The 12649-nt window shown below is 51.5% G+C and overlaps 1 protein-coding gene across 3 annotated transcripts in view; it reads left to right on the top strand.

Moving 5' to 3' along the window:
- Nucleotides 1–12649, top strand: part of ARHGAP44 (Rho GTPase activating protein 44) — a 142322-nt gene that overhangs the window by 116381 nt on the left and 13292 nt on the right. For all 3 annotated transcript variants that reach the window (XM_067021849.1, XM_059048525.2, XM_067021850.1), the window contains exons 13-16: nt 2505–2585; nt 5413–5526; nt 6136–6227; nt 8199–8379. In XM_067021849.1, coding sequence (XP_066877950.1) covers nt 2505–2585; nt 5413–5526; nt 6136–6227; nt 8199–8379 — 468 coding nt within the window. The remainder of the gene's footprint in view (nt 1–2504; nt 2586–5412; nt 5527–6135; nt 6228–8198; nt 8380–12649) is intronic.

The raw sequence follows: 12649 nt of genomic DNA, 5'->3' as shown, positions 1-12649 counted from the left end.
CCCAGCTGACCTGGAAGTGAAGCCAGGCTGGCGTGTGCAGAGTTAGAAGAAGCTCGCTCCGGTTACCGTGCACACCTCTGGGTTTTTTTATCCAAGGTAGAATAGAGGTGATGCATTTTCAAAGGCTGGCTGACTGCCTGCTATTCCTACATCTCACGGTGGAAAGTGAGTTTTAGAGCCCGCGATGATACTGATAATCACAGGTGATGCCATTCGTTGAGTGTTTATTAGAGGCTTGTCATGGTTCTAAGCTCATTATCTGTTTTTAACTCATCTGATTTTCACGGCAACCCTATGAAAGGGGTTGTGCCGTTTTCCCTATTTTACAGATGAGGAAGTCGAGTCACAGAGCAGGTGTTCGTGGCCGGTTCCTTGCCGTCTCATAAATGACAGGATGAGGGTTTGATTCCAAGGAGTCCGGCTCCGGGACCCACGTGCTTAACGGCACCCCACGCCTCTCTAGAGTGACACGGGGGCCCTGGGGGTGATGGTGCGTGAGCACGTGTCGTTGGATGGACGCGGCCCCTTTTGTTTACTCAGCGAGTGGGTGGTCTTGATAACACCCAGCGGGAGGCGGCGAGGGCAGCCGGGTGCTTTGGGAGGAGAGGGCGACCGTTCCCGGTGACTCACAAAGCTGGTCTCCATTAGGAAACAGGGGTGAGCGGATGCCTCGAAGAGCTCAGCCCTTTGAACCGAGGGGAAGCAAAGGCTTCTTTCTGCCCCTGGAGGAGAGGCATGTTGCGTGAAGATTCTGGGCTTGGTGGTGGCGGCCACCGAGGCCACAGTGTCTAGCGGAGGTGACTGTGTCCAGGACAGCCACCTTTAACCCTCCGTGTGTATCAGCCTCCTGCGAAGCTTTCAAAGATACCCAGCTTCAGTGCCTGGACTTCCTTTTCAGAGGTTCTGGTTTAATCCTCTTTGTTTCAAAGCTCCCAGGGCTACAGGGCTGTTAACCATTGACCCTGTGGTGAAGCTGAATCTCACCAAAGAGCCCCACGCACCCTAAGGGGGGACTGGCCTTCAGGGACGCCCTGCCACGGGCTGGGCCACCCAGGAGTCGGGCTGGGGGCTGGCCGGAAGCGGCAGTGAGGGACCTGCCGGGCCAGGTGGCCTCTGGGACTTTGCTGGCCACGTGTGCTGAGCGTTTGCAAGCGGGACCCGCGCCGAGCGGCCCGGAGGCTGAGCCGTGCCTGCCAGAGGCGGCAGGAAGGCCCGAGGCTCCCGCCGCCGCCAGGACTTGTCCCTCTTCGTGCTGGCCGTCCCCTCCCATGCGACGGTTCCCCCGAAACCTTTGCCCGGTGGGCTCCTTCTGACCCTTTGGGCCCGCCTTCCTGGCACCCGGCTGTCAAGCAGCTGGCAGTCAGGACCCGTCCCCTATCCCCGGCGTTCCTTCTCTGCGGAGAGCTGATGTGCGGGTTCGAGGCTGGGTTTGTGTAGCTGGTTAGATTGTGAGCTGGGCTGGTGGGGCAGGGCCGGGGGGGCAACGGTCTCCTCTGATTGCATCCTGCCTCCCAGCCCTTGGGACACTGCCTGACACACGGGAGCCCCTCGGTACGTGGCTGCTGATTTTTATTGAAGGGAAGGTCTTGGCTGTATCTGTCCTTTCAAGGGTTGAGGGTTGTGGAAAAAGGGAGATTTCCTTGCCTGGGTCAGGATGGGGGGGAGGACTTCTGGGGCCCCAGCGATAGCCACTGACCTGCCTTGGGCTCCGGGTCAAGGGGTCAGAGCTGGGCCTCCCGGTTGGCGTTTGCTTTTTAGTTTTTCTCGAGAAAAGGTTCTTTGAACGTAAGGCCTTCCTAACCGTGTCAGCCTTGATGTAGGTTTTCATGAAGAGTAAATTAAAAAATGTAGTCCTGTAAGTAATTTCTTTTAATCCTTACAGGGTTTATCAATAAAGAAACCCTTAGAGCAAATCTTTTTGTAGAGTAGAGAATCCTTTGGTCCTGGAAATTATCCATCTCTGAGTTATGTCTTCAAGGGTCAGATGTCCTTATGTCTGTATGAGTTCACGTAATGTACTTGTTCCGAAGGTGTTTATTGAGCATCTGTTATGTGCCGGACGACAGACACTTCATGTGCATTAACTAATACCCGAGGAGCAGGCCAGTCAGCCGCCACCGTGCTGTGAAAGTGGGGTTGACCTGTTTCTGGTGTCCTGTTGCTGTGACAGAACCGCCCTCCTGATGACACCACAGCCCCGCCCACTCCAGAGCAGGTGTCTGGCCTCTGCCCTCCTCCCTTACCTGCTGCCCCAGCACCCGTTCACCTGGGCCGTGTGACCTGTGTAGGGGAAGTTTTGTTCAAATAGCCCAGGCAAGACAGAAAGAGACCTTAGGGGGGGAAATAATAAGAACCAAGCATTTGAATGGTAATAGTTCACTGATACGATCACTAACCACGGCTGGTTCCTTTTTCTCAAATATTTCGGTGGCTGGTGAATATGAACCCTGGTGGGGCTTCATCGATTGGTGTTCAACCAATGGCCTTTCCTGTTAATTTCCCAGCATCCAGGAGCAGGACAAGAGGCTCCAGGCTCTGTGGAATGCTTGTGAAAAATTGCCCAAGGCCAATTACAACAACATCCGGTGAGTGGACCCTGGAGACACTGGGTCAAGGTTATTTAAGCCTCAGACACGTGTTTCCGGGCCAGAAGGCATGGTCACTGGCAGGCATGGTGTTATATATGGTGTGCAAAGTGTGGTTAACACGCAGGGTCTCTTTTCAACCTCAAGCAGCCCTGGGAGGCTGTGAATCACCATTTTGCACATGAGGAAACAGACTAAAAGGGGCCGTGAGACTTTCCAGGCTACCAGACCAGCTGTTGGCTAGTGCAGTTAAGTTCTTTGATTTGCAAGGAGCAGACATGAATGCAGGCTGTTATTCCAGATATCGGGGGTTTATTGTAAAGGTGGGTGCCCGTGGACACTGCGGAGAAGCTGACCAGACCCTGAGCTGGACTTGGCAGGTGTGTCCCGGAGCTAGGCTGCAGGAAGGAGAGGCTGGGAGGGTATTCCGCGGTTTCCACCTTTCACCAGCAATTTTCCACGAGTCTGTCTCTTACTTTTCTGGCTACCACCAGGATTTCACTTCCTGCCGCCCCTGCAGATCTTTTCCCTCCCGGGCTTCTGCCCCTTCCCACTGTCTGCTTCCCCAGCACCCTGTCTGTGCCAGCATTGGCCCCGGTCCTCCCCCTCTCCTGGGCACTTCCGTAGATGCAGATTTTCAGCCTCCGCTGCTGCCACCTGCCTGATTATTTCTGTTTTCCCGTTAAAAATCCCAGGGGCGACTTTTCATGACTTGAACGTAGAATTACTGTACGGCCCAGCAATTCCACTTCTGGATGTATTCCCCCCAAAATTTTGAAAGTAGGGACTTGATTTTGTACACCTATGTTAGTGGCAGCGTGATTCACAGTAGCCAGGAGGTGGGAACAGCGCAAATGTCCAGCGACGGATAAACGCGTAAACAAAGTACCCGTGCAGCGCAGTGTTCAGCCTGCAGAAGGAAAGACATTCTGATGCTTGCTACGGCGTGGATGAACCTTGAAGGCTTTGCGCTGAGGGAAGCCAAACACAAAAGGACAGATACCAAACAGTTCTACTCATAAGAGGCCCATAGAGTGGTCAATGCATAGAGACAGAAAGTAGAAGCCAGGGGCTTTGAGGGGGTCTGTCATTTAATGCGTGCAGAGTTTTAGTTTGGGGTGATGAAAAATGCTGGAGATGGATAGTGGTGATGGTTGCATCCCAGTGTGAAAGTATTAAACGCTACTGAATTATGCATTTTAAAATACTTAGGGCTTCCCTGGTGGCGCAGTAGTTGAGCATCCGCCTGCCGGTGCAGGGGACACGGGTTCGTGCCGCGGTCCGGGAAGATCCCACGTGCCGCGGAGCGGCTGGGCCCGTGAGCCGTGGCCGCTGCGCCTGTGCGTCCGGAGCCTGTGCTCCGCAACGGGAGAGGCCACAACAGTGAGAGGCCCGCGTACCGCAAAAGCAAACAAACAAACAAAATGCTTAAATTGGTCAGTTTATATATATAAAATTGAAAAACAAAATCCCAAGAGCAGGAATCAGATCGGTATGACTCTTCAGGTGTTGCTAGGCCACCGGCCCGCCCATGGATTGACTCAGCTCAGGTCCCACGTCCTGGCCCAGGCATGTGTGGCCTCTTGGAGGGTGTGGCGTGGCGGGCGAGGCTGTGGGTAGAGGAGGCCCCCGGCAGCTTTAGGGGCCTCTGTGGTCTTGCTGCTCCACGGGCAGGAGGCAGGTCAGCAGTTCCTGAAGGAGCTACTTCACTGTCGCCCAGGCAGAATGGGGCTGGACCCGCCGCCTGTGTACCTGAGTCCGGGGCCTCTGTGCAGCCTGGCAGGTCTGGTGTGGTCTCTGAGAGCTCTTTTTGTGCTTCATTTGTGCACAGCTCGCTTACTGATTTTTTTTAAAAATAATAGCTTTATTGAGATACAATTCATATACCCTTGTACCCTTTTAAAGTGTGCCATCGAGTGGCTTTTTGTAAATCTGTAGAGCTGTGCAGCTATCACCACTGTCTAATTTTAGAACGTTTTCATCACCCCAGAGAGAAACTCTGTGCCCAGCAGCAGTCATTCCCTGTTTCTGCCCAGCCGGTCCTTGGCAGACACTCATCTACATTGTGGGTCTGTTGGCCTGCGCCAGGCACTTCCTAGAGATGGAACCATTCAACGCGGGGTCTCCGAGGGTGGCTTCTTTCACTTTCTCTGAGTCTGCTTCTGAGCTTTATGCGCGTGGTAGCATGTGTCAGTATTTCCTTCCTTCTTAGGACTGAACAGTATTCTGTTGTCTGGATGGACTGCGTCTGATTCATCTGCTCACCCCTCGATGGACATGTGGGTGGTCTCCCCTTTTTGGCTGTGATGAATAATGCTGCTGAGAACATTTGTGTCCACATTTGCGTGTGGACGTCTTTCTCTAGGAGTGGAATTGCTGGGCCACGTGCTAAGTCTAGGTTTAACTTTTTCTTCATTGGCTCTCAGAGCCCCACTGAGGTTAACCCCAGGGGACGCCACCCCTAGCGTGTAAATGTCCCCACCAGTGACACCTACACACTGCTTCTCACCTGTGCACACGGGGAGGATGGCAGGTGACAGAGGTTTGAAAAGAAGGAAGGACTTTCAGTCATCGTGCAGTGGGTGAGAGGGAAAGATGGAGAATTTTCCTGGCCAGGGTTAATCGAAGCACATGTTGACAGCTAGCCGAGTGAGAGCTGAGTCCGTCTGTCTTGGGAGCAGTCTCGTGTCGTGACGCGTGACACGTCTCGATTATATTTTAGGGTGTATGAATCTTGTTATCAGTAAGAGAAGTTTCCACCTGGTGCTGGGGGACCACGGCTGGTTTTGAGCCCTTGTTAAACCTGGCCCTTCTCACTTCCTTGCAGATACTTGATCAAGTTTTTATCCAAGCTCTCAGAATATCAAGACGTCAACAAGATGACTCCCAGTAACATGGCAATCGTGTTAGGACCCAACTTGCTGTGGCCACAAGCGGAAGGGTGAGTCCAGGGAGGAAGGGGCGTGTGGGTCGCGTTGGGGGCAGGGTGCTGCTGGGGCCTGGGCCGGATGGCCAGGGCCCCGGATAACCACCAGCCTCGAGTATGTGTCAGGTCATATGTCTGTGTTGGCCTGCTCCTTCTTTAGACTCAGGAGGAGACCCGGCATCCTTCAGATCTTTCCCATTGGGAGTCTCAGAGCTAGGCCTGCAGTCAGGGTCCTCTCTGAGCTCATCTGAGCCAGCACCAGGCACGGCAAGCTCTTCCAGGCCTCCCTGGCCCCCTGTGAACAGCACACATCCCAGCACCTGAGGGACAGAGGGCCGTCTCAAAAGGGAGAACAGAGCTGGGAAAAGGATGAATCTGGCAGTTATGGGAATCCTACCTCACACCGAAAGGTGCCTCATACTTGGCGACTTTGAGTATGTTACTTGCCCGTCTCCCGTAAGGAGGACTTCTGGGGTCTCTGCATTCCGTAGAGGGGGAGAGAGGTTCAGAAAGGTGAGGTGTCCGTCCTGAGAGGATGCTTTTGCTCTCAGACTTCTGGTCCAGGGCCCCGTCCCTGCCTTGGCCACTCACCTCGCCCTGCCCTGCTCTGTCCTGCGCTCACAGGAACATCACGGAAATGATGACCACGGTCTCGCTGCAGATCGTCGCTATCGTTGAGCCCATCATCCAGCACGCAGACTGGTTCTTCCCCGGGGGTACGTGGCAGCGTCCGGGTGTGGGAGTGGGCTTCTGTGGAAAATGCGAGTGTCGCTGTGACTTCCGAACCTCTGAAACCTTTGAGTACCACTGGCCAAAGGTGTGTGTATATTTGGTTTGTTTTTAATCCTCCTGCACACAAGCACACGTGCGCACACGCACACGCGCACACGCACACACATACACCACTCAGGAACGGGGTCAAGTCATGGCAGCTTCATACTGTCATCCCCGGTCAAGGGAAATTCTGGCCTGAAGGTGCTGTGCTAACCATGCCCTCAGATTTTATTGGTCTAACATCTACACCGTAGTTTCTTTAAATCTGTCAATCATGAAATGCTGAAGCAGAAAATAAAAAAGAGTGAGATGTTATGCTCTGTAGATGCAGAGGATGAACCTGGATTTGAGGTGAACATGAACTTTTTTTTTTTTTTTTTTTTGGCAATAGTCATGCCTCCTTTCCATATATATATTTTTTAACATCTTTATTGGAGTATAATTGCTTTACAAGGGTGTGTTAGTTTCTGCTGTACAACAAAGTGAATCAGTTGTACATACACATATGGTCCCACATCTCCTCCCACTTGCGTCTCCCTCCCTATCCCACCCCTCTAGGTGGTCACACAGCACCGAGCTGATCTCCCTGTGCTATGCGGCTGCTTCCCACTAGCTCTCTATTTTACACTTGGTAGTACTAGAGAATGGACTTGAGGACACGGGGAGGGGGAAGGGTAAGCTGGGGCAAAGTGAGTGAGAGAGTGGCTTGGAGATGAACATGAACTTTCATTCCGGGCTTAGGGACCACCTGGGTGCCATCCATTCGTTGCGCTAGGCTGTGTCCTTGGAGTTGCCCTCGGCATGTAAAGATGGGGCTCAGAGGCAACAAGATTCTTTTTTGTACCTCGTTCAAAATGAAGCTCTCAAGACAGCTCCCTAAGATGGAGTTTCATAAATGTTCTTAGCGTAGAAGCACCACTGGATAAGGGAATGACTCGCAGTGGTGACAGCTTTGAAGAGACAGACAGCAGTTTGTTACATCAAGTTCAGTGTTTGCTTTTTAGAAAAGTACTGTGCCTTACGTTTAGTAAATATTAAGGGTATACTTTCGGCTGTGCAACAACAAACTATTAACTCATGTGGGGATATAATATTAATAAGCCTCTGCTCTGTTCATCAGAAGTAACATTAAAGAAGTTTGAATATCCTTTGGCTTTCATGTGTTTTGACCGTGACAGCTCTGAAGTTAGAGTTCAGTTGATGACACAGTCGGGTAAGGATAGGAAATCAGGATAAAGAAGTACAGGAGGTAGGAGTTAAAGGCATAATTCTGTAAGTTCTGTGCTCATTCATTGTCATTGCACATAAATAGGCTGTGACCAGGAAAGGATGAGACTAGAATCCATTTGATAGCCCACAATCTTAGTGAGATCTCTTTCTAATCCTTTAAAATTTCTTTTTCTCTTTGGTTTTTCAGAAAGACATCATCGTCTCCTACAGATAATAATATTGCCTGTTATTTTCTTTTCTTGACTAATTCCATTGGCTAGCACTTCTTCAGTAGTGTCAAATAACAGTGTTGAGAGTGGGCATTGCTCTTTTTCCTGATATGATTTAGACCGCTCTGGCATTTCACTTTTAAACATAAGGTTTGAGATAGATTATTTTGCCTTTTTCAAAAAGAAAGTACCCATCTGTTCCTATTTGGCTAAATTTGTTTGTGAGTCACAAACGAAAAATGCTTTATTAAATGCCCATCGTATGACACGCTAGGTGAGCACATGTGTCCACCTGGTAATAGGATGAATTATATTAAGATGAATTAATATCAATAGATGATCTAACACTGAACCATGGGACAAGATTTTCAGGGGTGACACATAAAGAAGTGGCCATCTCTGCTATCTCCCTCCTGCCCAGGGAGGGTATGGCCGACCCACAGACCATGTGCACCCATTCTGTCTTCCCCGCAGAGATAGAGTTCAACATCACGGGCAATTACGGGAGTCCGGTGCACGTGAACCACAACGCCAACTACAGCTCAATGCCGTCCCCAGACATGGACCCTGCCGAGCGGCGCCAGCCCGAGCAGGCCCGCCGGCCCCTCAGCGTTGCCACGGATAACATGATGCTGGAGTTTTACAAAAAGGATGGGTATGAGCTACACCCCTTTCTCAGTGTTGGGGGTTGTGGGATGGAGGGGTTGATTCGGATGGGACGACAGGAGGGCCGCACTTACCAGCAGCAGTTTAAGTGGGTTGTGTCTGTTAGCACGTCAGTTCATTCTCGATGCTTCCGTCTGTGCTATGCGGGGCGCTGGGCTAGCTTCCCACCCTTCGGCCGGAAGTAAGTGCAGCCTTCCGAGCTGACAGTTGTGATCAGTATTGACTAGTTCTCATCCAAAGAAAAAAAAAGTGGGTCAAAAGGGGAAACTGAAAAAAAAGAAAAGATACTAAACACTTTATTTTGACTCAAAATTTACAAACGTGCATCAATTCTCAAATCTTCAGCGGTTTTATTCTGATGATGGGTCTGCTCGTCTGCACCCCTCAGCACCATTCTTGCGTCAGTAACAGCTGCAGCGTGTAGTTTAACATTCCCAGTTTCAGTCTCTTTAAAACAGATTGAAAACCTAAACATTGAAGCAATCTGAGTGTAAAATCCTTGTAAATTTCTAAGAGTCGTTTTCCCGTCTTTGATGATTGACACCTACACCTACTTTGATGCAGTTGTTGTGAGACTCGTAAATGCGCCCAGCTTGATTCGCATAGGAGTGACCCGCTCGCGCCCATATTAAATCAGCTCACATAATCTGTAACTGCACGATGGGATCCCCATAAGACGTCAAACGGGCATAAACAGGTTTCCCAACGAGCACAGCTGATTCATGGGAGGTGTCAGCTCAGCCCTGGCACCCACATACGTGGGCTTGAGTCATCGGCTAATGTGTCCTCCAGAGGAAAGGTTGAGAAACCCAGAACTGTGGAGGTACGTGCGTCTTACTTTCCGCCCCTCTTCTCTTCTGAGTGGGAGTCGACCTTGGAGACCCACCCCTGTGTCCTGTGCTGATGGGGAGTGCTCGCAACGACCCCCTGCTTGTCCCCTTCCCCACCAGAGACCCTTCCCGGGAGAGGCGGGTGCAGGGTGTTGCTCTGCTCTGCTCTGTTGTTCATTGTATTCTGTCTGGTGGGGAAAGAAAAGCTGGAAAGTCTAAGAAGTTAAAGGGAGTAGGGGGAGATGTCACCAACCTATTTTAAAAAAAAAAGAGCATACTTAGAATCTGATCTTTGCCTCGTGGGGGAGAGAGACAGAGATGCAGAGAGAGAGCGAGAGAGCTGGCAAATGCATTGCAATTTGTTCTTAAAACTCAGTTTTAAGCGCCTCAGTTCCTGTGTGAAGTGTCTCTTGCGGGGCGGGGGGGATGCCCTCAAGGGGCGGTTCTGGTCCTTCGGTCCCAAGTGCTTCTGCATCGGAGGTGGGCCGCGCCCTGCCAGACCTCGTCGGATCCCCAGTCGCCTCCGAAAAGCCATCCAGATGCCCTCTATGAGAAAGTTACCACTGTGGGATCTCAGGGCGTTCAGCGTCCACTGGCCCCTACAGTACGGTCTTCTGAGTATGAAGCGCCAAGGTCCTTGGGATTTCCGTGGACAGACCGCCATCCCACATCCCACTGCATCCCCGGGGGCTGCAGGCAGCTTTACAGATGCTGCCGGGGCCTTACCGCCAGAGGGGTTTTAGGGGTATTCAGAGGCTCGAACTACGCAAGGCAAACCACCTCAGCTGGTGCTGTGCGGACTAGTCAAGCTCTCCCTGCCAAACTCTCCCAAAATTGTGGATTTGTGGCCCGGATCAATAAGCTACTAAATTTCGAGGGTGGTTTGTTATGCAACTAAAGATAATCAGAACAAGCTTTAAAAAAAAAAAAAAAAAAAGGAGACCAATGTTCTGCGCCCGTGCAGCTCGGTGCAGCTGCTCTTATCCAGCCCTGAAACCTGATGTGCCCATAGCCAGTCCGCTCGCGCTCTGATCCGTAGGGGCCTCCAGCAGGGCCAGCCGACAGCAGCCCCGAATCGGCGCGGATATTTACACCAAGGCTGGCGGCCTCCCTCAGAGCTCAGTTTCGTGCGTGACTCATCCTCAGCCTGTGCTTGAAACTGCTATGTGGGGGTCTTGTCTCACCAGCACCCCTGCCCCCGGGCCTTAGCCTGGACCTTCTGTAATTTGGAACAAGCACGTGTACTTGAGAAGTTCGGGAGCGAAATGAACAGTGCTCTGTGGAACACTAGTTCCACTGATGCTAGGTTATGTTGGGGCAGGGGGCGAGGAGAGGGAAATCTGGGGTCTCATGTGTTCCCGAAACACAGGATTCAACACGTCGAAACCCCTTTCTTGAGTGTATGACTTTTAGGGTCTTTTACACGCTGTGACGTGCCGTGAGTCTTCACGAGGGGCTGTGGCATCGTTTCCCTAATTTATTAGATCATAAAGCCTGTTGTCATGAGACAGTCAGAACCCGTGTTCCAAGGGACTTGTTTTTTTGCAGTTGTGGATATTGAGGTCCTCTGCAGGCCTAGTGGAAGGACGGAGAGCCTCCAAAAGACAGCCACCCTGAAAGGGGTTATGTCGTGTATGGGGGGTGCGGGAATTGTACTTCAGAGAGAGCCCGAACCTGGGGTAAAAACAAGCTTACCTAGAAAGTTCTGGGTACCAGGGGAAACTCTGACTCATGTTTGGGGGTTGGATTGGTCAGCTGGGCCTTTGGGAGGTGCATTCTTGGCCCAGGCCCGGCCTCTGCTTCCACATTTCCAGGATTTACACATCTGTGGATGCTGAGACCAGGTCTGTGAAATGTTGCCAGGTGACTCCAGGTTTTATTTGTACTGGGGAGGTGAAGAAACTTTGTTGTTATGCATTTCGGAGAGGAGTTATCCCTAGAGGAGCTGGAAATACCGGATTTTGGCCTTCCTGGGGGACTGCAGACAAGGCTCAGCCAGGATTTTTAGGATCCTTCATGTTCATCATTCACCTTGGCCCCCCTCCGCCCTAACACTGCTGCTCGACCTCCAAGTTCACCTTAAACGGTGCGGGAACTCCCAAAGCTTCTGTGGGTTTTTGGGGAGATACCAGGTTTTCTTTCCTCCTTTCTCTTGGTGGGTCTTTCCCAAGTGTAACTGATCTCTAGAACAAAAATCTAAACCTTTCCGATCTCTGTAGACTTGAATACCTCAAAGCCATACGTTGGCTGACATCTCTGGTTAGGACTGTTCCTGAAGGATTCAAAAACAGCGTGACAGGGGACTTCCCTGGCGGTCCAGTGGTTAGGACTCCGCACTTCCACTGCAGGGGGCGCGGGTTCGATCCCTGGTCGGGGAACTAGGATCCCACGTGCCGCATAGCACAGCCCAAAATGAATAAGATAACAGCATGACAGATGTCTACCCTACGGAGGCCAAAAGAAAAACAAAAAACAGCCACTAACCCCTGACAGCTCATCACCTGGAATGGTCCACAGCAGACCTCTGTTCTCAGTAGTAATACATGTGTTCTCTCTGTAGACACCTGTTCTTATGCTGGGTTCTCCAACTTTCAGGGTTTTTTTCCCCCCCTGGGGCAGGCCTTCGTCTCCTAACTTTTAAGGTCCTAGATCTTATCTTTTCCCCGTGTGGCCTCTGCCAGGTTACAGACTTTAGAACAGGAATGCCACTCCGTTTCCTGAGTCAGGGAGACCTGTTGCCTGATACAGCCTCTCATGGAAAATACGAAGTGTAGCTTAGGCTAAGTTCCCTGCAAACACGAGGTCCCTGTAGATTGGGAGGAGTCAGGCAGGGTAAAGTAGACTTCAGCGGGGCCGCCTTGCCAAGGTGAGGATTTGCCAGCTGCCCTGCCCTGCGTAAATCCTGACGGTGAGCGGGTGTGAGAAGCCTGAATTCGCTGCCCCTTGTCACCTTACCTTAAAGGAGGAACGGGAGCCACGTGTCTCGGGGTCGGCTTCCCAGACGCTGCAGGCCCTCGCCTCCCATCACCTTGCTCCCTCTTTAGAAGACCCAGGAAGTCCAGAAGGGAGGCTCTTCCCAGGTCCCCTCCTGGACTCTGCCACGTGCCCCTGTCTTCTGCTTATTGATTTCCAAACCCTTTGCTTCTCGGAGGTTCTTCCTGGCCTCTGGTTTCTCACTTCTCCCTTGGTTCAGCCATAAAGGGATCCGAAAACCAAGTTCCTCTCGTTTTTCACTGGAAGCAGTGGCCATGGGAAATCTTTGACATCCATACGAGATGTGGGTATCTGTGCAGTGACTTCTCAGGGAGTTGGTTGTTTCTGATTGATTGAACTTGGTCATTTTTATTTTATTTTATTATTTATTTATTTATTTATTTAGGCTGTGCTGGGTCTTCGTTGCTGAGCGCGGGCTTTCTCTAGTTGTGGCGA

This window comes from Kogia breviceps, chromosome 19 (assembly GCF_026419965.1).
Source record: "Kogia breviceps isolate mKogBre1 chromosome 19, mKogBre1 haplotype 1, whole genome shotgun sequence".
Lineage (NCBI taxonomy): Eukaryota > Metazoa > Chordata > Mammalia > Artiodactyla > Physeteridae > Kogia > Kogia breviceps.
Note: the sequence above shows the minus strand (reverse complement) of the source record. Positions and strands in the feature narration are given on the sequence as shown.